The sequence below is a fragment of the Rhineura floridana genome, chromosome 4 (assembly GCF_030035675.1).
Source record: "Rhineura floridana isolate rRhiFlo1 chromosome 4, rRhiFlo1.hap2, whole genome shotgun sequence".
In the NCBI taxonomy this organism is placed as follows: Eukaryota; Metazoa; Chordata; class Lepidosauria; order Squamata; family Rhineuridae; genus Rhineura; species Rhineura floridana.
The window spans coordinates 178,631,066-178,658,442 of record NC_084483.1 but is presented as its reverse complement, the minus strand read 5'-3'; the positions used below and the strand labels follow the sequence as shown (position 1 = coordinate 178,658,442).

The 27,377-nt window shown below is 42.1% G+C and overlaps 1 protein-coding gene across 2 annotated transcripts; it reads left to right on the top strand.

Moving 5' to 3' along the window:
• Positions 1-6,171: 6,171 nt before the first annotated feature.
• Positions 6,172-25,524, top strand: LOC133383856 (cytochrome c oxidase subunit 7A-related protein, mitochondrial). Of its 2 annotated transcripts, none has more exons than XM_061625366.1 (3): positions 6,172-6,361; positions 23,334-23,468; positions 24,617-25,524. In XM_061625366.1, exons 1-3 carry the CDS (start codon positions 6,290-6,292, stop codon positions 24,758-24,760), a joined length of 351 nt encoding a protein of 116 aa, XP_061481350.1. In that variant the 5' UTR covers positions 6,172-6,289; the 3' UTR covers positions 24,761-25,524. The 2 variants fall into 2 exon arrangements, with proteins under 2 accessions (XP_061481350.1, XP_061481351.1); XM_061625367.1 differs by lacking the exon at positions 6,172-6,361 and adding an exon at positions 14,998-15,090.
• Positions 25,525-27,377: the final 1,853 nt, after the last annotated feature.

Below are 27,377 nucleotides of genomic sequence, written 5' to 3'. Positions count from 1 at the left end.
TCGTTTGAGCTTCGTCCTTCGCAATTTCATCGGAAAGCTCATATTGTCAGATTTCTCCAGTCGATTCTACCAGAACACATAAAAGAGGCGGACATTTCTACGGTTCAATATTTATATAGTAACCCTCCAAACACAAAGATACTGTTGTCACTCAGGTCGTCTGACAAAGTAAAATTCCTTCTGGCATGCCAATGGATGTTATATGCTCATGGAATAATCGCTCAAAGATACTTCCAGAACTTAGTCGACCCTTATCCGCTTTTTACTTGGGCGACTTAATCTCACAGAGTTAAACCGCCCACTTTGAGCATGGGAAAGATAAATACCCCCCATAAAGCCTCAATAAGGAACATATCAAATAAAACAGTGGAGTCACCCATCATCAAAAAGCCTAACCTGCCATTGCAGCCTATTACAAACCCCCAGCCACCGTATGACTCTCAACTCTGTACAACTCCAAAGACCTATGGTCTAAATCAGACTTCGGAGCTGCTTGATATAAACAAAAAAGAACTGCACAGTTTTTATATTGAAGAAGAAGAGAACCTTCTCGAAGCTTTTACTGAGCTACCAATGATTGCTCAGTTGGATATACTATCGAGACTTCAAAGACTGCATAACCACCTGCAGGACAGAATAGCTCAAACTGCAACGGTAGCAAATCCAACTAGACTTACACAACCTGCCCCTTATTTACTGAAGGTAGTTCCATCTATGGAGAATAATACCATTTCTCAAGACTCCCCAGACGATCCTGATTGTTGCATTGGTCCAAACATACTTGACTCTTATCAGAGGGTGTACCTTAACACTCATTCGGTTCCTTCTTGGATGGATATGAGATATCTGGAAAAAGAAGAACAGAGCTCTCCATCTAAATATCAGCCAAATATGCATTTAAACCCCAGAGCGTGGACTACATCAAATGTTAGTAGGCCGGCACATACCTGTGAAGTAATAGTACACCACAAAGAGACTTACACGCCACTACCATCGAAGGAGAAGCTAACCATTACCCCGGATCCATGACCTTCGCAGGTTGAGCAATCAACGGCCTCTTCAACACTCAAAATTTTGTCCTGGAACGTAGCTGGCTGGACAGCCAAAATTATTGACAACTCCTTCAAATAATTTTGTATGCAATTTCAAATACTTGTTATACAAGAGACATGGTTACCTAGCCCAGCGGTCCCGTCCCTTCCTTGTTATGTAGCCCTTTCGATCCCGGCAAGAAAATCTGTAACAGGTAGAAGGTCGAGAGGTGGCCTTGCGACATTAATCTCAGTAGATTTTAACCCTACAGTTACCCAACTTGAAGTGGGTAACTCTAGTAATATTTTGACCACTCTAATTACCTGGCCAACTGGGATAAATTTTTTTATGATTAATGCTTATTGTCCCCCCTCGAACTCTAAATATCTGGATACCACTTTTGGGGATGATTTAGACCAGATTCTCGCTATTCTCTATCAATCTACTCCAGATCCGCTAGTTCTAATGGCTGGCGATTTGAATGCAAGAGTAGGGCCAAATAATCTTAAAATTGGATGAAAATTTGGCATGGACCCCGAGGAATTATCTTCTCTACCTACAAGATCTTCAAGGGACCCAGTTATTAACTCAGCAGGACTGTCTTTATTTGCTCTGATTTATAAGTTTCAGCTATTTATCTGTAATGGGGTATTTAAGGGATTGACATCTGATCTATATACATACATCGGACCCAAGGGCAAGAGTGTCATTGATTTTATGATTCTCTCTCAACCGCTTGTCCCTTACCTTGTCTCATTTGAGGTTAGGGCAAGAGCGGAGAGTGATCACATGCCCCTCCAAGCTTATTTCGCTATCCCAGCAATCTCTATATCTATTCCACCTACTTCCCATGAGAGGTTACGTGCTCAGGGTGATAGGAGAGTCCGCTGGAACGGCCACCTGCAAGAAAACATAAACTTACAGTTAAAATCCCAGAGTCTATTATCCCTCAGAGATCAATTATTGTCATCGTCAGATCCATTGGAATCTTATGATACAATAATAATGACAATTAGACCCTTACTCTTATCCTCCTGCCCATCCACCCAGAGAAAACATGGATGGGTTGATAATCAATGTGCTATCTATAAACGTTCTCTTGCAAGAGCTATAACTAACTTAAGGCAGGCCGACTCCCTAGAAAATTTTAAAACTTACATTTTCCTACGTAGGGGATATAAAAACCTACTGCGCAAAAAAAAAGATAATTATATTCGACATCAGTGGAGGGAACTTGGGCTTGCCTCCCTGGAAAAGCTCGGCAAGGTTCTGGGAGTTGATCGCAAACAGGTTTAAGGAGGGTTATACCCTCCTGGATAATCAAATCACCTTGGAACAATGGTCCTCACACTTTGCCGATCTTTTCTCACTGACCAATTCCTCGCCCTCAATAGATATCCCTCCGCTTTTAAAATTGACCCCACTCCAGGGTTGTCCGATCTGGGACCCAGTTACCTCTAGTGAGATAGCAACTTTGATTAAGTCTCTTCTGATAAAAAAGGCTCCAGGCGAAGATATGTTACCGGAAGAACTATTTAAATCCAACCCAGATTGGTGGTCACCAATCCTAGCTAAAAACTTTACATTTATTAATCAGCATGGAAAAACACCACTGGGTTGGGATGTAAGTATAGTTGTACCCATCCACAAAAAGGGTTCTAAAGCAAACCCAAAAAACTTTAGACCAATTAGTCTCTTAGATGTGGCTGCCAAACTGTATGCTAAATACCTATTGGACAAACTGGAAAAATGGGCCGGGGAAAACTCTGTCCTCGCTGAACAACAGGCAGGATTTTGCAAAGGAAAATCCACGATAGATCAATGCTTCACCCTCCTGCATTTAGTACAGAAATATGCCTTCACTGGCAGGAAAGAACTATTTGCCACTTTTGCTGATTTCTCCTCTGCTTTTGACCTTATAGATTGTGAGAGATTGTGGCAAAAGCTCTTAAATACCAATATTGACAGGAGATTACTTTATTTAATTCAGTCGCTATATTTTAATACCTCGCTTAGGGTTAGATTGGGAGCGAATGGTCAGTTATCCGAATCCATCCCTTTTTCTAGAGGGGTTCATCAGGGCTGTCTCTTAGCCCCTTTTCTTTTTAATTTTTATATTAACAAAATTGTTCAACACCTGCGTGGCCCTGACTACTTCCCTCCCACAATTTTAGACACCAAACTTTCAGTCCTGTTATATGCAGACGATCTAGTTTTAATTTCAACTACACAAATTGGGATGAGAAGGCTAATTAGAAGTTTAGGTAACTTCTGTGCTAAGGAACACCTAGTGATTAATTATGATAAAACGAAGGTGGTAGTTTTTGGCAGGAAGAGGAAAACTCATATTTGGAATTTAAATGCCAAAAAGATAGAACAACAGTATAGTACCAGATACTTGGGTTTGAGATTTTCTGCTAATCTCATTTGGAAACCCCATTTTTCAACAGTTAAATTACAGGCCTCCCTTTCCACTCCTTCTTCGCTTTTATAACATCAAAGGCGGAGGCCTGGTTGCTCCGGTTTTAGAAGTCTATAAGAAAAAAATAGTGCCCCAGCTCCTGTATGGAGCAGAGATTTGGGAGTATGTAAATCCTTCTTCCTTGGAGTTCATTCAGAACTCCTTTCTAAGATCCATCTTGGCTGTACCCCAAGGCACTCCAATAGCACTAATGAGGACCGAAACCAGACTTTACTCGCTACAATCAATGGCACATTCTGCCCTTGCCCTGTATTGGCTCAAGCTGGCTTGCATGAGTGAATCGCGCCTGCCCAAGAAATGCTTACTTGAGCAAATACAAAATCCATCTCCGCTCTCATGGTTCAAAAGGACCAAGATAATACTTGCGATGTATGGGATAAGCATAGACATCCTACCTACCATTACATCGCAGCGAGCGAAGTCCCTTCTTAGGGAAAGAATATACCTTTACTCTAAAAGATGGGACTTGCATGCTGTTACTCATTCGGCCTTCTCCCTATGGTATCCTTTGTTCAAAACAGGTTTTGGGATGGAACATTATTTTGTTTTTTTAACTACTAGATCTTTAAGAAAATCGTTCACAGCTCTTCGCTTTCAGACAATGCCTTCGGCCTTTCTGGAAGGAAGATACACAAATACTCCAATGCATCAAAGACTATGTGCATGCAAATCAGGGGAAGTTGAGGACATTGGCCATTATTTATTAACCTGCTTGCCGTATGACACCCCAAGGCTTAAATTTCTCCAGCCTATTCTTTTAACCCTCTCAGATAGATCTATTATGGAGCAAATCTGCATACTCCTAGCTGGCTTGGATCCGTATATAACTACACAAGTAGCCAAATTCGCCTTAGCAATGGCTAAAACCAATCACCTTAACTTGCTTATATCAAATCTGTAAATGGTTCTAGAATGAACGTTTAAATTATTCAACCTTAATCATTATGTTTTTTAATTCTTCAAATGCATTTTAGATATTTATATCATACCCTTTGTTGATGTATGTTTTATCTTTTTGACAAGTGTAATTATTTTATATGTATTGTGGCGGCCAACGGCTGTGAACAATAAACCTTACTTACTATATATGCTCCATCACACTTAACTGTGTTTGATTGTGGCCATTGCATTTACCATTTTTACCTATTTGAAAAGTGTTACTGCTGTTTAAGCTTTAAGACCATCATTGTTGGGAAAAATAATTAAAACAATTGTTCACTGTTGATGTTTTCTTACTCTTCTGAAACGTACTTTATCCTTTACCATACCAGTTTATAACATTCTGAAAGCCACAAGAATGAATTGAGAATTGATCTGAAACTGATCCATTTTTGGAGGGGGCAAAGTGGAATTAATGGCTTTTTAAAAGGAAAGTTCCAAGCACTTATTGTTTCTAACGCGACCCGCATTTTTGTTGCTTTGTCTCCTCTTCAGCCCGCCACTCCCTCCCTCATCAGCTTCTGGTACAATCCCATGCTCCTGGCGTATGCAAAGAAGCACGCGGCAGCGTCAAAGGCTTCTCTGCCTAACAACGGTTGCTCGGCAAACGTCTCACCGGCGACACTCCTCCCTGCTGCCCATTGGTCGATTTCCTGCTCTTTGCTTCTTCAAACAAGCGGGACAGTAAACACACAGGGCTCTTTCAAAATGTAGACTCACACTCGATCCACAGCTTCGGGGTTGACTATAGAGACCATATTTAGCATCCCCAAAGTGAATGGAGAGCTGTCCATAGGAAAAAATGAAACATTTTAACGCAGGTCCGCAGAAACCGACGAATGGGGAACCTGTGGCCTACCAGATGCTAATACTGGATTGCTCCAGTTCCAGTCTGCTCCAGTCAGCATGGCCAATGGTTAGGGATGATGGGAGTTTGAGCCTAGCAGTGTCTGAAGGGCCACAAGTTCTCCATCCCTCCAAAAATAATTCTTTGTATTTTTTAAAATCAGATCTGACTTAACATGAAGTCAATGCAATTTGTTTTAATTTTTAAGCTTTACTTTGCAATCTTTTACATGTTTGCTGCTGTTTTAATGGTTTTGTGCTTTGAAGTTGATGTTTTAAATTGTTATGGTTTGATTTTATTTCCTCAGAAAACTGAGTCTCACTATATCCAATGATGCTTACTTACAGCAAATTGTGCACAATATTGCATCCTTAAATATGTAACGTCTGCCTTTTATTTATTTATCAAAACTGTATGTATCCCTTGTGATAAAACTTTAAAGTGGTGCCTTTGCTGCTCCTTTTTGTGCATAGGAATTCAAACCTTGGATTTCTTTCATTCTTTTTTATAGGCAACTCTCACTTCCATCCCAGGGGAGGGGGGAAATGGAGAACTGTCAAAAGGAACTAAGAAGTTTTGCCTTCAGATAATTGCAATGTGACTCTACTAATTTCCTGTCTCGTTGACAATAAAGACGAAGAAATACGCAGGCGTAATCTCTCAAGTTGTCTTCACTATTGCCCGATTAGAAACTTACTTTCTTCCAAAATCAGCAAGTTTTAAAAAAACCTCCGTGCTATTCATAGACGATATACATAGTTCTCCTAACATCGCAAGTTAACTTCCGTAGCTTTGTGTCGCTTTCATTTTCAGGCCAAATTTCTCAGGCATGCTCCTAGTTCCTCTCTATGGACAGAGGTCCAAGAATAAACCAGTCGCAGAGAAGGTCCTTTTTCCCGCCGACTGCGCAATCGCGTGTCCGCCTGCTTCTCAAGCTGGCGAAGCGGGGTTGTGTGCGCGGAGCGAGGGACCCGTCCCCGGGCGCCAGGATGTATTATAAATTCAACGGCTTCACGCAGAGGCTGGTTGGGGCCGGTGCTTCCGCCGCCTACACCCCGCAGGTAACGAGCCAGCCGCCTTTGCGTGTCGCCAGGAGGTTGACCTTCCCAGCTTCATTCCACGGAGGCAGGAGGTTACGGGTCCCCATGAGATCCAGTTCTCGCAAAACAACCAGAGAACGAGAAAGAAGGGGGGGAGATATGGGTTCATTAGGAGCGTGCCGCAGAGGGGGAAGTTCTTGCCATTGCGTCCCGTTCTTTCCCCTGGCTCGTTGGAAAGGGAAAGGCAGAGTTGGTTTGGCCCGGTGACCTTCAAGGTTGTAATTGTGGGGCCCTGGGGAAGATGAGGCAGACCAAAATGGAACCGAGAAGTTCATTGTATTTGTTTTTACACGCATATAACTGTCTGTCAAATATGCCCACCTTCCCCGTGTGGGTTACAATATTTATTTGTTTATTCAATATGAAATCCATATCCTGCTTTTCCTCTCGGAAGGAGCCCGGGGCAGCAAACAAAAACACTAAAAGCACTCTAGAACATCTTAAAAACAAAAGACTTAAAAACATATTAAAACAAAACGTCTTTAAAAGCATACTAAAAGAAGTTATCTTTAAAAATATCTTTAAAAAACCTTTAAAACATATTAAAAAGCAATTACAACACAAACAGGCTGGGTTACAATAAGTATTGTATTATCTAAAGATACAATCTGTAATAAGTAAAATTAAGAATAAGCAGTAAAAGTTAGAAAAAAACGATAAGGAAGGTCTCCTTGCAACAGAGAACTGTAAAACAGAGTACAGCCTGGATGTAAAGCAAAATTAAAAAGCTTTATGTGAATAAAAAGGTCCTCACCTGGCATTGAACAGTTCAGAGTCTTTATTCACATAAACAGTTTCTGCCCAGAGAGAGCCAAGAGCTGTTCTATGTGTGCATTCATTAATTGGTTTATAGGCTTTCATTCAGTGGTGATGAGAAGGGATGTTTACAAAAACAAAACACAATTTAATAAATTACACGATCAAAAGAAATGTAAAAACAACGTTAAAATCAGTGAAATAAAACACAGCATAAAAACAGATAACAAAATCATGGTAAAATCTGCTCAGATGTGAAAAATCTACGAAAATTTTAAAAGGGGTTTGCATGGTGATTAAATAAAAGAAATATAGGGTGTAGGTGTAGGCTGACCTTCCCAACTAACTCAGAGTTCTATAAATGTTACCATCACATACAAGGCTCTTATCGGAGTCAGCAGGGGCACCCAGAGGAGCTCTATTTGTAGGGTTGCAATATTTAATTATAAAAAACCCACTATGTGACTTAAATGTGCCCTTAGTTAGCAGCAGATTTTTAATTTTTTAAAGTTACCTTTAATACAAAGGCAAGTTTTTAATACAAAAGGCACTGTTGTGGAAATGGTTGGCTGCTGGTGATGCTGAGTACTGAGTGCAGCAATAGTTCAAAACAGCACTTTTTTCAGTCATCGCACTGGCTAGTTCAGTTAGACAGGAATATATATTTTTTATTTATTAAATTTATATTCCACCCTTCTTCCTAGAAGGAGCCCAGCGTGGCAATCAAAAACACTAAAACACTCTAAAACATCTGTATATGGCGCTAGATGTTTCACCTTCCAGGGTCAAAGGCTGCAAAGCCTGGTAAGAGTTTGCTGGTTATTTTCACTGAAGGGTGCATCTTTACATATCACCTCTTTCTGTGTATCCACAGTCCTAAACACATTACCTTTAGATAAGTAGGTGTGGTTGGGACTGAAGCATAAAATATGTTTCTTAGGACAGAAGCAATTTAAATTCTAGCTGGTCATTAATTTGTACATGGTTAACTGCATGAGTATAGGACTGGGAACATCAGGCTTGACAGTAGTCTATGGGTAAAGGATCTTGGAATTGGAATTGATGACCAGATGAACATGAGTCAGTTGTGTCATACGCCTGGGGGGAAAAGGATAATACAATTTTAGGCTTCATTAAAATAGAAACCTAGTTTCAGAGTCCAGCCCTTGCTTGGTGGGGGAAAGGCCTTATTGGTTCAGTTCTGGCATGTCCAGGTAGGGCTGGGAGAGACTCCTGTCTGAAACCCTGGAGAGCTGCTAGTCAGTGTAGACAATACTGAGTAAGATAAACCAGTAGGGTTGTATTCAACTAAGCCTTACTTAGAGTAGACCCACTGAAATGAAGGCACCTAAGTTAGTCATGTCAGTTAACTTCAGTGGGTCTACTCTGAGTAAGATTAGCACTGAATACATGGTCAGACTTGGTATAAGGCAGTTTTATATGAGCCAAAAGTAATAGGTTTGCATTATTCTGCACTAGTGAAACATCATCTGGAGTCCTGTGTCCAGTTCTGGGTATAGACCCATTGGAATGTGTTCAGGGGAGGTCAGTGAAGGCCAGCAGTATGGAAAGGTTGAGGGGAGATGTGTATGTTTCACCTGGGGAAGAGGAGACTGAGGGGGCATATGATAGCACTCTTCAAAGAACTGGGGAGCTGCTACATAGAAGAGAGCAAAGACTTGTTAGCTTTCCTTTGCTGGAAGTCTTTGGGCAGAGACTGGATAACTATCTGCCCTAGGCCTGAGCAGGGGTTGGACTAAATGGCCTACAAGGGCCACTGCCACAATTTGCTTCTATCATCCCTGTTTAAGTGACTCTTGGAGGCTTTGGTCATAAGAACATAAGAACATAAGAAGAGCCTGCTGGATCAGGCCAGTGGCCCATCTAGTCCAGCATCCTGTTCTCACAGTGGCCAACCAGGTGCCTGGGGGAAGCCCGCAAACAGGACCCAAGTGCAAGAACACTCTCCCCTCCTGAGGCTTCTGGCAACTGGTTTTCAGAAGCATACTGCCTCTGACTAGGGTGGCAGAGCACAGCCATCACGGCTAGTAGCCATTGATAGCCCTGTCCTCCATGAATTTGTCTAATCTTTTAAAGCCATCCAAGCTGGTGGCCATAACTGCATCTTGTGGGAGCAAATTCCATAGTTTAACTATGCGCTGAGTAAAGAAGTACTTCCTTTTGTCTGTCCTGAATCTTCCAACATTCAGCTTCTTTGAATGTCCACGAGTTCTAGTATTATGAGAGAGGGAGAAGAACTTTTCTCTATCCACTTTCTCAATGCCATGCATAATTTTATACACTTCTATCATGTCTCCTCTGACCCGCCTTTTCTCTAAACTAAAAAGTCCCAAATGCTGCAACCTTTCCTCGTAAGGGAGTCGCTCCATCCCCTTGATCATTCTGGTTGCCCTCTTCTGAACCTTTTCCAACTCTATAATATCCTTTTTGAGATGAGGCGACCAGAACTGTACACAGTATTCCAAATGTGGCCGCACCATAGATTTATACAACGGCATTATGATATCGGCTGTTCTATTTTCAATACCTTTCCTAATTATTGCTAGCATGGAATTTGCCTTTTTCACAGCTGCCGCACACTGGGTCGACATTTTCATCGTGCTGTCCACTACAACCCCGAGGTCTCTCTCCTGGTCGGTCACCGCCAGTTCAGACCCCATGAGCGTATATGTGAAATGAAGATTTTTTGCTCCAATATGCATAATTTTACACTTGTTTATATTGAATTGCATTTGCCATTTTTCCGCCCATTCACTCAGTTTGGAGAGGTCTTTTTGGAGCTCTTCGCAATCCCTTTTTGTTTTAACAACCCTGAACAATTTAGTGTCGTCAGCAAACTTGGCCACTTCACTGCTCACTCCTAATTCTAGGTCATTAATGAACAAGTTGAAAAGTACAGGTCCCAATACCGATCCTTGAGGGACTCCACTTTCTACAGCCCTCCATTGGGAGAACTGTCCGTTGATTCCTACTCTCTGCTTTCTGCTTCTTAACCAATTCCTTATCCACAAGAGGACCTCTCCTCTTATTCCATGACTGCCAAGCTTCCTCAGAAGCCTTTGGTGAGGTACCTTGTCAAACGCTTTTTGAAAGTCTAAGTACACTATGTCCACTGGATCACCTCTATCTATATGCTTGTTGACACTCTCAAAGAATTCTAATAGGTTACTGAGACAGGACTTTCCCTTGCAGAAGCCATGCTGGCTCTGCTTCAGCAAGGCTTGTTCTTCTATGTGCTTAGTTAATCTAGCTTTAATAATACTTTCTACCAGTTTTCCAGGGACAGAAGTTAAGCTAACTGGCCTGTAATTTCCGGGATCCCCTCTGGATCCCTTTTTGAAGATTGGCGTTACATTTGCCACTTTCCAGTCCTCAGGCAAGGAGGAGGACCCAAGGGACAAGTTACATATTTTAGTTAGCAGATCAGCAATTTCACCTTTGAGTTCTTTGAGAACTCTTGGGTGGATGCCATCCGGGCCCGGTGATTTGTCAGTTTTTATATTGTCCATTAAGCTTAGAACTTCCTCTCTCGTTACCACTATTTGTCTCAGTTCCTCAGAATCCCTTCCTGCAAATGTTAGTTCAGGTTCAGGGATCTGCCCTATATCTTCCACTGTGAAGACAGATGCAAAGAATTCATTTAGCTTCTCTGCAATCTCCTTATCGTTCTTTAGTACACCTTTGACTCCCTTATCATCCAAGGGTCCAATTGTCTCCCTAGATGGTCTCCTGCTTTGAATGTATTTATAGAATTTTTTGTTGTTGGTTTTTATGTTCTTAGCAATGTGCTCCTCAAATTCTTTTTTAGCATCCCTTATTGTCTTCTTGCCTTTCTTTTGCCAGAGTTTGTGTTCTTTTTTATTTTCTTCATTCGGACAAGACTTCCATTTTCTGAAGGAAGACTTTTTGCCTCTAAGAGCTTCCTTGACTTTGCTCGTTAACCATGCTGGCATCTTCTTGGCCCTGGCGGTACCTTTTCTGATCCTCTGTTATCAGCAAAGCCCGCATCCTCGGCTTCCAGCTGCCATAATTCTTTTCCGTCAATCTTTCCATTGGCAAGCCTCCCCCAGACAGGTTTACAGCCATGTTGCTCACCTCTGTCTGGTACAATCGATCAAGCTGCCCTCTGGAACTCCATCTGCCGTTCAGACCAGCACCTTACTCCCGTGTAATGCGCTGTGGATCTGGGCCCATAACCCTGTTGACGTGTGTGCGTTGTTGCGTGAAACAGCATACATTACGTTGGAGTTAAGTTGAGCAAGAAAGTTCTTCAGAGCATTAGATCATGTTAAGAGTCTTTATTAAGACATTACGGCCAAAGGCTTAAGAGTAAAAACATGTAGAGTTTCTTCAGTCACCCCCCTTCTGGTACATCTCTCTCCAAAGATAAACACAGAAGACAACCTCTCAGTTCAGAGGCAATACACAGAAGACTCAGCTCAACACAGAGAGCTGCTAGAACTGTTCCCAGTCTATCGCGATGGTTACCATAGCAACGGCCTTGGCTGTCCGTTCCCAGACTGGGCAAAGACATAACTCCCCCTAGTTACAGTTTTTCAGACTTGATGGAAAACAAACTCAGTGACAGTGCGGTTCAATGGTCAACATTATCTAGGCTATTTGTCACACCATATCTCCCTATATGAACCTGCCCGGGCCCTGAGATCTTCAGGAGAGACCCTTCTCATGATCCCAACACCTTCACAAGTGCGACTGGTGGGGACACGAGATAGGGCCTTTTCGGTGGCTGCCCCTAGGCTCTGGAACTCCCTCCCTAGGGAGGCAAGAATGGCCTCCTCTGTGCAGTCCTTCCGCCGACAGCGAAAGACTTTTTTCTTCCGGCGGGCCTTTGGAACTGAAGGTTTTAAGGGTAGCGACTGAAGAGGATGCTGTATGTTATTGTTTTACTTGTATGCTGCTAAACTGGGTTGCAGTATTTTAAGTGTTTATCTAATTGGTTTTAACATCTTAATAGTTTAATCCTGTTTTAATGCTGATCTTATATGTTTATATGTTTTATATTTTTATAGGTTCTTAATGATATGTACTTATTTTTATCTGGAAGCCGCCTTGAGTTCCAGTTTGGAAAAAGGGCGGGGTATAAATGATGATGATGATGATGATGATGATGATCTGCGGTATGCACTCCAGTTGAGCTTCTAATATAGTGTTTTTAAACAACTTCCAAGCATTTTCGAGTGATGTGACCCTCTGGACTTTGTTTTTCAGCTTTCTTTTTATCAATCCCCTCATTTTTGTGAAGTTTCCTCTTTTGAAGTCAAATGTGACCGTGTTGGATTTTCTTGGCAATTGGCCAGTTACATGTATGTTTAATTTAATAGCACTGTGGTCACTGCTCCCAATCGGTTCAACAACGCTTACATCTCGCACCAGGTCCCGGTCCCCACTGAGGATTAAGTCCAGGGTTGCCGTCCCTCTGGTCGGTTCCATGACCAACTGATCTAGGGAATCGTCATTTAGAATATCTAGAAACTTTGCTTCTTTGTCATGACTGGAACACATATGCAGCCAGCCTATGTCCGGGTAGTTGAAGTCACCCATTACTACCACATTTCCTAGTTTGGATGCTTCCTCAATTTCATATCTCATCTCAAGGTCTCCCTGAGCATTTTGATCAGGGGGACGATAGATCGTTCCCAGTATTAAGTCCCTCCTGGGGCACGGTATCACCACCCACAACGATTCTGTGGAGGAGTCTGCCTCTTTTGGGGTTTCGAGCTTGCTGGATTCAATGCCTTCTTTCACGTATAGAGCGACTCCGCCACCAATATGTCCTTCCCTGTCCTTCCGATATAGTTTATATCCAGGGATAACCGTATCCCACTGGTTTTCTCCATTCCACCAGGTCTCGGTTATGCTCACTATATCAATGCTCTTCTCTAAGACCAAGCACTCCAGTTCTCCCATCTTGGTTCGGAGGCTCCTAGCATTAGCGTACAGGCACTTGTAAGCAGTGTCTCTCTTCAAGTGTCTTTGGCACTTGTGGTTAGGCCTGTGGTAATTTTGCTCTTCTGAATTTATATCCTGTGCCCCTGCTCTCACAATGCCTACTTCTAGGCCTACCCCTTTTAAAATTTCATCATTTCTTTGGTTTTTATCCCAGGGGGGAGGTTTATTCCGAACCGGACCTTTCTCAGCTCCTGTCGGGTTTCCCCCCTCAGTCAGTTTAAAAGCTGCTCTGCTACCTTTTTAATTTTAAGTGCCAGCAGTCTGGTTCCATTCTGGTTCAAGTGGAGCCCGTCCCTTTTGTACAGGCCCGGCTTGTCCCAAAATGTTCCCCAGTGCCTAACAAATCCGAACCCTTCCACCCGACACCATCGTCTCATCCACGCATTGAGACTGCGAAGCTGGGCCTGTCTGGCTGGTCCTGCGCGTGGAACTGGTAGCATTTCAGAGAAAGCCACTTTGGAGGTCCTGGCTTTCAGCATCCTACCTAGCAACCTAAATTTTGCTTCCAGGACTTCACGGCTGCATTTCCCCATGTCATTGGTGCCAACGTGCACCACGACCACTGACTCCTTCCCAGCACTGTCTACCAAACTATCTAAACGACAGGCGATATCCGCAACCTTCGCACCAGGCAGGCAAAACACCTTGCGGTCTACACGCCCATCACACACCCCACTGTCTATGTTCCTAATGATTGAATCACCCACTACAAGGATCCCTCCACCCCCTGGAGATATATCCTCAGCACGAGAGGATAGCTGCTCATCCCCCAAGGAATGGGTCCCTTCTAAGGGATCGTTTCCCTCTTCCTCAGCTGGATGCTCTCCTTCCCCGAGACCATCGTTCTCCATGATAGCAGGAGAGCTATCATCGTTGGAGTGGGACACAGCTATAATGTCCCTGAAGGCCTCCTCCACACACCTCTCTGCCTCTCTCAGCTTTTCCAGGTCTGCCACCTTGGCCTCAAGGAAATGAAGTTGTTCCCAGAGAGCCAGGAGCTCATTGCACCGAGAGCACACCCACGACTTCTGTCCAACAGGCAGATAGTCGTACATGCTGCAGGCTGTGCAAAACACTGGAAAGCCCCCACACCCCTGCTGGCTTCTTACCTGCATAGTTTTGTTTAAGGTTTATTATGTCAATGGGTTGGAGACTGTGGTTTAGTTGAGGTCAGGGAACAGACAGGCAGAGTGGGGGGCCCTGGCCTCCTCGCCCTGCTGCCGAACTCGCTCTGCTGCTTAACTCGCCTTGACGCTTTGTCAGCTGGGGCTTAACTCTTTAGTATTCTCTCAGGCTTCCTTCCTTTGAAGGCAGGAAGGCAGGCTTCCTTCCTTCCTGAGCGAGGGGCGGGGCTGTTTAAGCTTTTGGCTGCTTTTAATCTAATCAAGGGGCTGCGCCTTCCAGGCAAGTCTTTTGTGTTTGTTGTTTTCCCACCTAGAACAGCCTGCCCTTTCTTTAACCTAGGGAAACAGAGCTTGTGGTTGTGTTTCAGGAAGGCTGAAGCTGCCCTTTTTAGCAAGGACTGAGCTGACTCTCTCCCTGTATGTGTTGGTGGAGTTTCCTTTTCCCCCTTCTCTCCGACTGGAATTTAGCCTTGTTTACAGTGTGCCCTGAAGCTTTCCTGCTAGGGTGGTGTTGAAAACTAGCTTTCTATAGGCTTCCTTCTCCTAGGATCTGTCTCCTAAGATATAGGTTCTTTCAGGATTTGGCTCCTAGCTCAGGGTGACCTTGGGCTGCCCTGATTACTTATTGCTCTGAGCTGTTTTACTTCAATTAAATAATGGAATAAATGGGAGCTACTTACCCTCTTTTGCCCTGCTGCTTAACTCACCTTGATGCTTCGTCAGCTGGGGCCTTGACGCTTCGTCAGCTGGGGCTCCCTTTAGCTGGTGGAGCAGGCTCATGGCTGAATGGATTAAAGTTGAATCCAGAAAATGGATGAGGTGCTCCTGGGAATTCTCAAATTCTGGGGGAGGGGGGAAGTTAATCTATCTATGAAAAAGTGCTAGTTTCTCTGTCTGATGAGATTGGGAACCTTGGGGTGTTCTTGGACTTGGCCTCGGTTTATGAGAAGTTGGTTTTAACAACAACAGGATGTAAATGATGGTATAATTCCATCTCCCTTCTGGATAGAAATCTTGCCATATTATTCTATGCTTTTGTAAATTCCCAAGTTTGATTACTGCAATGTGCTGTATTATATATATATCCTGCCCTTCCTCCCAGAAGAATGACTTGCTGATCTAAAATGGGGTTGCCCTTGGAAGATGGCTTTGAAGCTCCTACTGGTGCAAAATACTGCCACCCATATTTTAATAGTCGTGGGAAAGTGTAAGCATATTCAACAAGTGGGCTTGCACTGGCTACTGATGTGTGTCTGGGCTCAGTACAGGATGCTACCTATAAAGCCTTTCATGGCCTGGGACCTACATACCAGAGAAATGAGCTCTACCAAAAATCAGCCTGTGAGCCTGTTGCGATCAGGTAATCAAGATCTTCTCAGGATGCCCTCACTGTGAGAGGCCAGAACAGGGTCAGTGGGACACATGGTTCTTTCTTGGTAGTCTTTTAGGTTTGGAACAGCCCCACTTTAGATGTGAGGAGCTGCCTATCTCTGGCTCCTTTCCCCTAAACGCTACAATTAGTGTTACCAGCACCATGCTGTGGAATACTCTTCCAGCAGAAATTCATCAGGCATCCTTGCTTTTGACTTCCAGGTGTCTCTCAAAGGCTTTTAAAAAAATGCCAATAGGCCTGTTCAGACTTTTTAGATGAGCCAGTCATTCTGTGTTGCTTTTATGATGTATTATGCTTACTGGGGTTTGTGGATCTTGTTGCACACTGGCACTGTTATTTTTTATGAGGGACTGTCTAGAAATAATTTTATAAATAAGTAATACAAGCAGCCTCCAAGTATTTTAAACAAATAGTTCACATCACAAAGCGACATTCAGTCCCCTTGACTCCTTAGACTACAGTACACCGGCCTGTACAGCTTACTTGCCTGCCCCTTCTTGCTAGCAGGCCACAGCTGTAGTTGTGTGTAAATCTTTGCCTCAACTCACCTTTCTCCTTAACTGCCCCCTCCCTATTAATTCGTGTTTCTCTGCTCTGTTTTGCTTAGATCACTTCCACCCATCCTTCCTCCACAGCGTTGCATTTCAACCTTCTCCTCTGATCCTCTTATTTTCATCACCTTGTGTCTAGTGCACTGGTTCCCAAACATTTTTCCCCATGGATCATTTGAAAATTGCTGTACTTTTATTTAGGACTGTGCATGGAGTCCCCAGCCTGGTTTGTGGTCTTGATTTGTAAACACAAATAAAGCCCATTTTGATCTGTACATATTTGTAGCCATTCCTACCTGATTCAGGTATTACAAATATCAAGAAATCCCATTAACTTGCATTGCAAAACACAAACAGCCATAACGTTCTTGTATTTTGACATAGGGCCATTAAATTTGGAGACATCATAGCACCTAAAGAGAGTATTAATTGTGCCTAATTTCAGTTGGGTAGCCCCAAGAGGTTTCATGTTAGACACATTAAAGTTTAAAATGTTTTAAAATTAAAATGGACATATAAGATGCTTGTTTTTTCCACACATGGACATGAGCCTTGGGGACATGGAAGCCTCTATGGAGGGAACTAACCCTGCCAAATTTCAGCTGGGAAGTTCCAGGGGGTTTCATGTTAATCATCTTTACAAGTTGCTTTTTCCAAAGAAGATTTTTTAAAAAACAACAACACTGAGTGCTCAGTCAGGCCAATTCTCATGCTTCTGAGAGTTTTTTGTTTTTAATTAGGTTTGTGATACTGGGCTCTAGTCGGCAGCATGAGCAGCAGGTACATGTGGGCAGCAACATGGAGATAACATGCATGTAGGGACATGAAATCTGGAGACATGGTAGCCCCCACAGAGTTGATTAGCCTTGCCAAATATCAGGTGGGTAGCCACAGGAGTTTTCATGCTAACCACCATTAAAATTTAATATGCTTTAAAATTAAAATGGCTGCAACTTTCTTGTTTGTTCACACAGGGACATGAAATATGGGGACATGGAAGCCTCTATGGAGGGGACTAACCCTGCCAAATTTCATCTTGGCATCTTCGGTTTCATGTTAGCCAGCTTTGCTTTTTTCTAAAAAAGATTTTTTTTAATCAGGACTGTTTGTGACTGTGTTCATTCAATCAGGCCAGTTCTCAGGCTAAGAAGAAATGCCCTCAAGGTTTAGCTGACTGGGTAATAATAAAACTGTGTAATGTGTACCTGCCCAGGCTATATCACACCATGCCGAAACATGAATGGCAGGAGGGGGGAACATGGCATTTTGAGAGCTGTTCCTGCAGATCAGCAGCCCGACAGCCAGCAAAACAGTCCAAATCTGAAAAGGCTTCGTTTTTTAAATGTGGAAATGCTTTATCCACCCTGTATGAGGCTGTGAGTGACTGAGCCCGATTGGTAACATTAAAAAAAGCTCCCAGAGAGGCCTGATTTGGTCTGTTTTTCATTATTTGTTCAAACACAGAGCTCAGCCCTATTTTATTTCTTATATTTTGCATTTTATTGTATTTCAATTTAAATTTCATAGAATTCAAATTGTAATACAATAAAATGCAATGTAAGAAAGAAGCAATAAAATACTGTTAAAAATAAATATAGATATTTAACATGGACATGTCATGGACCACCTGAATAGAGCTTGTGGACCACTGGTGGACTGTGGACCACAGTTTGGGAATCCCTGGTCTAGTGTATCCCAGTCTTCTATGTCTCCTGGACTCCTGCCCAGCCTCCTGCCCCTCTTCTTCCCCATATCCTTTCCTCTCTCATTTACCAGCACACAGCACATCCCATTGCTAACCCAGCCTGGTCCCAGGCTATGGTCTGAAGGCACATTAGGCCACCACCTTGCTGAAACTAAGCAGGTCTGGGTCTGGTCAGTGCCTGGATGGAAGACCGCCTGAGAACCATATGTAAACTGCCTTGGGTTCCATGGTATAAGAAAGGTGGGGTATAAATGTAATAAATAAATAACTTGTGGGTTTTCTTCCATTGAAAAAGGCTCCTAACTTAGCTTATGGAAATACCATTGTTCATCAAAATATCGTTATCGTTGCTCCTTATCAAGTAGAATATGTATGATAATGCTCTAATATTCTAGCATCTCTTGCAATAGCCAGAGGGAGTTCACAGTTGAGAGTTTAGCTTACATTGTGTGCGTATGTAAAAGATACCTATCAAAGTTTACCATATGCTATATTTCTGAATATAAATTTTTGTGTTATATGAATACATTCATATAAAGCAGAAGTGGTGCCTGTCTTTGGATGGATTCAGATACATTCCATGGAGCTGAGTGCGTTCCCTACTGCATTTAAAATTATATGTATATAAATAGTTTTATGTAAAGTTACTCTGACACATGAAATTTACTTTTTTAAAATGGCCATGATTGGCAGACAGCTTGATAGATGTACAAACAAAAAGCAATTAGTAGACATTCATTTCAATCATACACTTATTAGCCTTGTTAAAATGCAAATTTAATACCAAGAATATTGTGCTCACACTTGTTGTCTTGAATAATAAGGTAGATAATTTATACATAGGTAAATGTTGGTTGTGCTCCACAGCCCTTTTTACTTCAGTGTAGACCTGTTGAAATCAGTCAGACTGCTCAGGAGTAAGTGTTGCGAACTGCCTGTGTGTAGGAAGTAAAGACCTGCAGAATTAACTGTATTTTGCCTCTTCATCAACAATGGTTGAATGTGTAAATAAAGACACACTGCATTGTAAAGGTGGCATGTTCAACTCTTCATTGAGTGTTTTTTTCCAAGGGATGTTCATGAATGCATTCAAAACTCAAGAGGAATAAAGACTAAATGACATGCTGGCTATGAATGAAACTCCTATTCCCGTTGTCCCCCATCTGTCATGATGGGTCAGCTCCCACATCTGTTCAATTGACTAAATTAAGGATGCAGTCCCGTACACAGGCACACATCTAGATTGAGCATCAGGCTATTAATGGCAGCTTGCCATGATAGCTGTATTCCTTCTCCACTCTCAGAGGCAGTAGGCCTCTGAATACCAGTTGCTGGGAATCACAAGTGGGGAGAACGTGTTGCCCTCAGGTTCTGCTTGCAGGCTTCCATGGGCATCTGCTTGGCCACTGCGAGAAAAGAGTGCTGGACTAGATGGGCCTTTGATCTGATCCAGAAGGAGACTTACATTCTTTTCTTATGTTCTAACGTGGTGAGGGGAGAGCCAGTGTGGTGTAGTGGTTAGAGTGTTGGACTATGACCTGGAGACCAGGGTTCAAATACCCACACAGCCATGAAGCTCACTGGGTGACCTTGGGCCAGTCACTGCCTCTCAGTCTCAGAAGAAGGGAATGGTAAACCACCTCTGAATACCACTTACCATGAAAACCATATTCGTAGGGTCGCTGTTAAGTCAGGATCGATTTGAAGGCAGTCCATTTTTTAACCTAGTGGGACTTCCTTATGAGGTTAAAAAATGGACTGCCTTCAAATCGATCCTGACTTAACAGCGACCCTACGAATATGGTTTTCATGGTAAGTGGTATTCAGAGGTGGTTTACCATTCCCTTCTTCTGAGACTGAGAGGCAGTGACTGGCCCAAGGTCACCCAGTGAGCTTCATGGCTGTGTGGGTATTTGAACCCTGGTCTCCAGGTCATAGTCCAACACTCTAACCACTACACCACACTGGCTCTCCCCTCACCACGTTAGAACATAAGAAAAGAATGTAAGTCTCCTTCTGGATCAGATCAAAGGCCCATCTAGTCCAGCACTCTTTTCTCGCAGTGGCCAAGCAGATGCCCATGGAAGCCTGCAAGCAGAACCTGAGGGCAACACGTTCTCCCCACTTGTGATTCCCAGCAACTGGTATTCAGAGGCCTACTGCCTCTGAGAGTGGAGAAGGAATACAGCTATCATGGCAAGCTGCCATTAATAGCCTGATGCTCAATCTAGATGTGTGCCTGTGTACGGGACTGCATCCTTAATTTAGTCAATTGAACAGATGTGGGAGCTGACCCATCATGACAGATGGGGGACAACGGGAATAGGAGTTTCATTCATAGCCAGCATGTCATTTAGTCTTTATTCCTCTTGAGTTTTGAATGCATTCATGAACATCCCTTGGAAAAAAACACTCAATGAAGAGTTGAACATGCCACCTTTACAATGCAGTGTGTCTTTATTTACACATTCAACCATTGTTGATGAAGAGGCAAAATACAGTTAATTCTGCAGGTCTTTACTTCCTACACACAGGATTACACTGGAAAAGTACAGGTAGTGGGGCAAGTATAGAGCAAAACCTAGAGATGTGAAGGCCTGGAAAAAAACCTGGAAAATTGAGAGGGGAAAAGTGAGTTTTCCCCCTACTTTTGCCTAAGTCTTTTTTTTTTTTCTGAAAAATTGTAGAGGGGGGAGCAGAAAACAAGCTACTTCCCCCCAAATTTTCTGGTTTTTGTCCAGGCCTTCACATCTCTAGAAAGGTCATCCTCAAGCTTTGCAGTGTATCTTACTAAGAAGCTACCTATCTCTTGTTCTTCCTCACCTGCTATCGCCTTTTTTCTTCCTATTGTAATAATTTGTACCGAAGTAGTAAACAATGGCTACTTCTGCCCCCCTCCAATTGATTGACACTCATCGGCAGCTTAAAAAAAACTGGTAGGTCATGGTATGATGTTGGATGTTGTTGCTGCTGCTTTTTTGTTGAGAAAGTAATACTTTTCTAATAATCTATCTCTAGCCATAAATGATAAAGTAACTTTTAAAAAATATTATGAGAGAAAATAGTTAAAAATTTCCAGAACACATGCTTAGGCAGAAGACTTCTTCCAAAATATGGTGATGATTTGGGTCAATTCACGAATTTTATTTTATTTATGTTCTTTTCTTTCTGGAATGAGTTCCAGACTGCATTTGTGGGTCCTCCCACCATCTTATTCTCACAACAGCCCTATGAGGTAGATTAGGCTGGGAGGGAGCGTGTGTGACTGTCCCAAGCTCATTTGCTGAGCTTCGTGGCTATCTGGGGATTTGAAGCTGGGTCTCCCCAGTCCTAGGCCAGCACTAACCAAACTACTTAGCTATGCTGAAGACATGACTGTTTGGCTGATGTTTAAGCAGCTCATGCTTTGATCTCAGGTGGGTTGCGCCAATGGCACTATCCCTGTTTTTGTTTGGCTTTCTCTTCAAAGTGGAGAGAGAAAAGTGAGGGGTTGAGGAAGAGAACTGAGCAGATGGAAAGGAAGAGTTCTGTGAGGTGGTAACGTCTGTATTGTGTTGCATATATTGCAAATGGAAGACTGAGAGATAGCAGCTTACCTAAGGCCATCTAGTGCACTGGTTTGCAAACTGCTTTTCCCCCCGTGGACCACTTGGAAATTTCTGAGGGTCTTGGCAGATCATTTAATGATTTTTCTTCCTGCTGCAGCAATTGTAATGTGCTGTGCTAGATGCTGTGTCATACACATACATACACATACCATGGACCACCTCAATGAAGTCCGCTGACCATTGTTTGTGAACACGCGATCTAGTGATTTTGTGGCACATGTGAGATTTAGACTAGGCTCCTTTTGGCTTACGGTACATTATGCTCTTGAGTATAAATGGTAGGCAGTGTTCAAAATCATGAGACATCTATCTCTTGTAGCAGTTGGTTGCTAACTTCTGTGTTGCTATTGGCTTTTATCTTGGTAGGGTGTCCTCTAGATATTGCTGGATTACAGCTCTCCATTACCCCATCCATTGATGGTTGTGGCTGGGGCTGATGGGAGTTGGAACATGAGTGTTGCTAGATCAGGCCAAAGACCCATCTAATCCAGTATCCTGATCCTCACAGTGGCCAACCAGATGCCAATGGGAATTCTGCAAGTAGGAGCTGAGAGCATCAGCACTCTCCCCTCTTAATTCCCAGTAACTGGTATTCAGAGGCATACTGTCTCCAGCAGTGAAGGAAGAGCATAGCTTTCATGGCTAGTAGCAACATATGTGGAACATCAGTTCTGTCCTTGGAAGAGTTCTAGTTTTGATTCTGCATTTTCCAAATGTATATTTTGTTGATCTAATTTTGTTTTCTCGCTGCTTTCGCTTGACGGCTTGACAGATTCTTTTCAATATGTTGTAACTTTATTTCACATATGGAAAATCTTGAGGAAAGGACTGAAAGCACAGCTTATATTATGAAACAGAAATAAGGATTTATTTAGAGTGTTTATAGCCTGCCTTTTTGATGCTTAAAGAAGCATCTAACTAACAATCAATTTAGTAAAACAATAAAAATAATAGTCGCATAAACTTACTAAAAACTGAGCATTCTGTAGTGGTAGTATTTCAGAAGCAGAAGTGCCCACTCAACGATCATAGGCCTTATAACAGAGGAAGAGTTTGCCTTCTCTCTGGAATGCTGCAATAACTCTATAGCTGCAAACCAGATCAGGGCAGCTGTTCCTTGGGGCAACTTCTTGACCCACATGTCCTTGCCTCATGCAGTATGGGCACATGGTGGCCCACCCACCCTTCCAAACAAACATGAGCTTGTGTGAGAGAGGCAGTCTCTGAGCTACATGGGTACCTATCATCCTTGAAAGAGCTGCTTAAAGGTAAAATCCAGCATCTTGACTTGGGCACAGAAATGAATTGGCACAGAGTGCAATTGTTACAAAGCAAATTGGAGAATATATTTCGGTTTGTGCTAGAGTGGCTTATAGCTGGATATGATGTAAAAGGTAAAAAGATTGAAGGAGGAAAGAAGAAAGAAAGCAAATTATTTTCAGTTAAGTAATGACCATGTGGCCAGCAAAGCAGGTAATTCTGAGGGTAAGTTGGTAGCAGTTGGATCTCAGCTGAACTGATGGAGAAGACTGTCGTCTCCTCTTTTAGCACCCCTCTAGTTAGAACAGGCACATGACTTGCCATTCGCAGGCAATCTTCAATACTATAGCTGTGCAGTTGACTGTGGTTCTCTAAATGTCTCTTGCATTCAGCATTGATGGTTCTGGAGTACAGTGTTCAAGGTCAAGCCAGAGACGCTTCTGCTTTGTAGTCTCCTACTAGCTGGTCACTTGTTGAAATAACTGATAACATATTTAGTGACTGTGCTCCATTCAAACAAGTTTTAATTCCTGTATGTTATACAGGGACTCAAGCCGGTAGTATCCATGGAATCGCCAACTCTAATGTTTGCAACACCAACTAAAATTGCCTCGGAAGCACCAGCCACTGTTGAGTATTTTGGTAAAAACAGGGTGCCAGATCTGCAGAAGTTTTTTCAGGTGAGAAGGAACATTTTTAAAAACAGAATATTCAATTTATATTCTTGGTGAACTTTGAGTGTTAGAGATGTTGAATGGTTGAGGCTTGCAGAAGTGTAGATAAAATGATTGTAATAATCGTTTTCTGTATTTATGTTAAGAGGTCAACAGTATTTTTAAAAAAACTTGAAACAAATATTACCGCAGACTAAATGTAGGTTTAGGGCTTTGTGTACCACTGCATGATTTCCCCCATCTTCTCTCTCTATCTGCTGTTGCCCAGTGATGCCTCATACGAAAATTATCCTGTATGTAAGAGTAATCATGCAAGGCTGAGGCTTTCAGTGAAATTGAAGGTCTTTGGCAAAGATTGGAATGTAGGAAAGACAAACATCTGAAGGGGGCATGTACACTGCTTAAGTACTGAGCACAGTCCATGGAAATGCCACAGTCTTATGAAGTTAAATCTGTTTCTCCTCACTTGCCATTAATGTCTTTGTTGCATTACACATAGTGGAGCTTATTGCAAGTACTGGGCCTGTGACACATGCTAATACACATAGTTAACATGCATGAATGTCTACTAAAGGTGCCCAGGGATTTCGAAGGTATGTTGGTAGACATTTGCAGGACTGTGTGTGTGTGTTCTGCACCTAAATGGAAAAAATAATAATTCTACACTTCTGTGCGAGACTTAATTCTTGAGAAGCTGTATAAATAATAATACAAATGTGTCTATTTGTTTTGAGTAATATCTCTGTGCTGTTACAGGAAAGGGCAGGGAACTATGCAGGACACTGAAGCCATCTGTGGTTGATTTCACTAGACATGCACTGTGCCATTCAAGACTGTCTTTGCAGCCATAAGCAGAATTGTAGTTATTTTGGAAGGAAAAAATTGAGATGACTTCCCCCCCACCAATGCTGAATTCTGTTCAAAATATCTTATATGGTGCTTGTATATAGTTCTAGGCACATGGCTTCAACCTCAAAAAGCAAACAAGTAAAGGTCTCTTTCTTTGAAGACAAACCAGCAGCTTGATGAAGAGTTTTCACTGAAACTTTTCACAAATAGCTTTTTTCTCTCTATAATGAGGCTTTAGTAATTAACTTGGGGTGGTAATATGCATGCATTTGTTAATCCTTTTGTATATATTTTCTTGCTGACAGAAGCCTGATGGTTTGCCAGTATATCTGAAACGGGGTCTTCCTGATCAACTTCTTTATCGGACCACTATGGCGCTCACAATAGGAGGGACCATCTACTGCCTGATAGCTCTTTACATGGCTGCCAACCCCAAAAGACAGAATTAAATTATATCTGATGTATGGAGATTAATAACTGTTCACTGGAAGGAAGACTTGCACTTAACCTTCTGCCATTACACTTCAATCATGTGATTTGTATATTGATAATTCTAGAGATTTGATTTGAGTTTAAGGAAAATATTTAGGAAAATGATGGCCTTCTAATGCTTAGGAGAAGAAGAGCAAAATTAATACCAGAAGCCAAGGAAAAAGCCATAATCTCCTGTGTAGTTTTGCAGATTAGTCCTCACACCCTTCACTAAAAATAAGAGTGGTCTTCCTGCAGGTGCTCCTGACAACAGGGCAGGCTAAGCTGATGATGGAAACTTGAAATGAAGTTATGTTGATTCATGCCTTGGCACCACATCCTTTCAGGGGAAAGGGACAGTAAAATGGTGAAAATGCTTTTGATTTAAAGAAGAGGTGATGGACTAAACTACTAGGTTGATCAGATTGGCAACCAAAAATTATTTATCTTGATAATTCTGACTATCATCTAATATTTGGGCCCCTTTTCAAATTCTGTTAAAGCCTGGCTGTTCTTATAGTGGAGTCATTTCAACAGGGCTATGTTCTGACCAGCTCATAAGATTCTGTTCCGATGATCTGTATATTTCATTACTTCAATTTCTGTGAGCACATCTCTTGGAAGCTAAATGTTGAAACAGGTCCAGAGTAGCCACACTTAATTCCACCATGGTTCCCCTCTCTCTCTAAAATGAAATTCTGTTTGTTTTAACATTGGAATAAATGCTGCATTACAAATACCAGACTACTTTTAGATTTGTCTTTCTTTTATGGATAATATGGAATACAATTAAGTGTTTTGCTTTCTTGTTTCAGCAGTGGTACAAAACCAGTGAACTACTTGAACATAACAGATGCCTTGGTGTTTCCCAAATTTGTGATGTCTGGGAAAGGCACACTTATTTTCTGTATTAAAATTTGGGAAACACTCCACTCTTTTACACCCCAAAAGTTTTATTTTTAGTGTGTGTTAAGAGTCCACTGCTACTTGTGTTTCTGCAAATGGCACTGAATATCTCATGTCCCCTTGGAAGGAGGCAAGGCTACCTGTGTGGAAAAGGCTATAGTAGTGGCTCAGAGGGAGATGGGCCTGGGTAATTTTGTGAAGACGCTGCCTCAATAGTAGTAGATGCATACAATGTTAGGTCTGAGATGAACATATGAATCTGCCCTTATAAGAAGTCAAATCATTGATCCACTTAGGCCAGTATTGCCTGCTTTGATTGGTTGTAGATCTCTGTAGTCTCGCCCATCCCTTCTGCCTATGGTACATTAAAGTAGAGATGGTGAGAACTTAACCTGAGATCTCATGTGTGTAAAGTGTGCATTCTGCTATGGTCTTTTGAATTGCACCTAATGTCCCGAAGCATTGGATCCACTCTCTGCTAAAGGCTATGGGGATGAAAAGAGCAGCTTCCTTGTGCTCATAGGAATGCTTTTAGATTATTTATTTATTCCTCTAGTATTCAGCATTTGTTCCAGGAGGAAGGGTGGGATATAAATTTAATAAATAAATACATAATTCTTGCAGCTCTAACATGGCACACTGGAGGGAAAAAAAACAATTCTGGAGAGGCAGAGAAGGGGTACCTATGGCACTCTAAATGCTGTTGGACTACAGCTGCCATCATCCCTAACCAATGGCCATGCTGATGGGAGTTGGAGTCCAACAACATCTGGAGGGCACCATTTTGGCTTCTCCTTCTGTAAGATGTTGCCATTTGAAAATATGTTCAGCATTCTCAAAATTAAAGTATGTGCTGATAGTGGTCTCCACTATTAAATGATCATTTAATAGTTCCAGCTTCTTTTAGATGTTTGTTCTAAGATGTAAAAATGCTAGGGATAATGATCAGCAGTGTTTAGGATATGCAAAAATAACATTAGGAAAGCATTATACAGAACCCAAGAAAAAAGCTAGAGAAGGAATTGAATGTTCAGGCAACAGAGGTACGAAATGGAGCTGCAGATAACAGGTCACCTACTTGGAGCATTTGATTTGTTCTAGGCTCTCTATTTCTTTCACATAAGCCTTGTGTACTGCTTTCTTATTGAAGACAAACTTCTAGAGGTGCTAGGAATACCATGGAAGTAGGAACTACAAGAAGGTTGATATTGGATAAACCTTCTGTGACGACATGTAATCCATAGTTCTTAAAATGGAAGGTTCTCTAAATTCTGACAAATCAATGGTCCATAAGGCAGATTGTTTAATAAAATCGCCCACTCTTATGTCAGATCCCACTTGCTTTGTGTCTAGGATTTGTAAAGGTGACTGGGAAAAGAAATACAATAGAATGGATAAAAATGGCTTTATTTTCTTTTTCAAAATCAGATTTTTAAAATTTAGATCAGTTTGATTTAAGCATAGAATTGCTATGCTTTTCTCTTTAAAATAACTTATTCAGCTTTAACTTTAGCCATGTTAAACATAGAGGTATAATTCTTAAAACTGAATCAGTGATCCTCTCTAACAGATAACATTGGCTCCAGTCCAGTAAATGTTGGTTGTCCAACTGAAACCACAGTTAATTGTGATTAATTTTACATCCTGTGCTTTCATTGGGATTTGGTCACGATATCAGTTAGATCAACT

Bases quoted from the DNA above. Each gene is read 5' to 3' on its own strand.
- LOC133383856 (XM_061625366.1), top strand. From the start codon at position 6,290: ATGTATTATAAATTCAACGGCTTCACGCAGAGGCTGGTTGGGGCCGGT. The intron at 6,362-23,333 runs GTAACGAGCCAG...TATGTTATACAG, and splicing joins CCGCCGCCTACACCCCGCAG to GGACTCAAGCCGGTAGTATC. The intron at 23,469-24,616 runs GTGAGAAGGAAC...TCTTGCTGACAG, and splicing joins ATCTGCAGAAGTTTTTTCAG to AAGCCTGATGGTTTGCCAGT.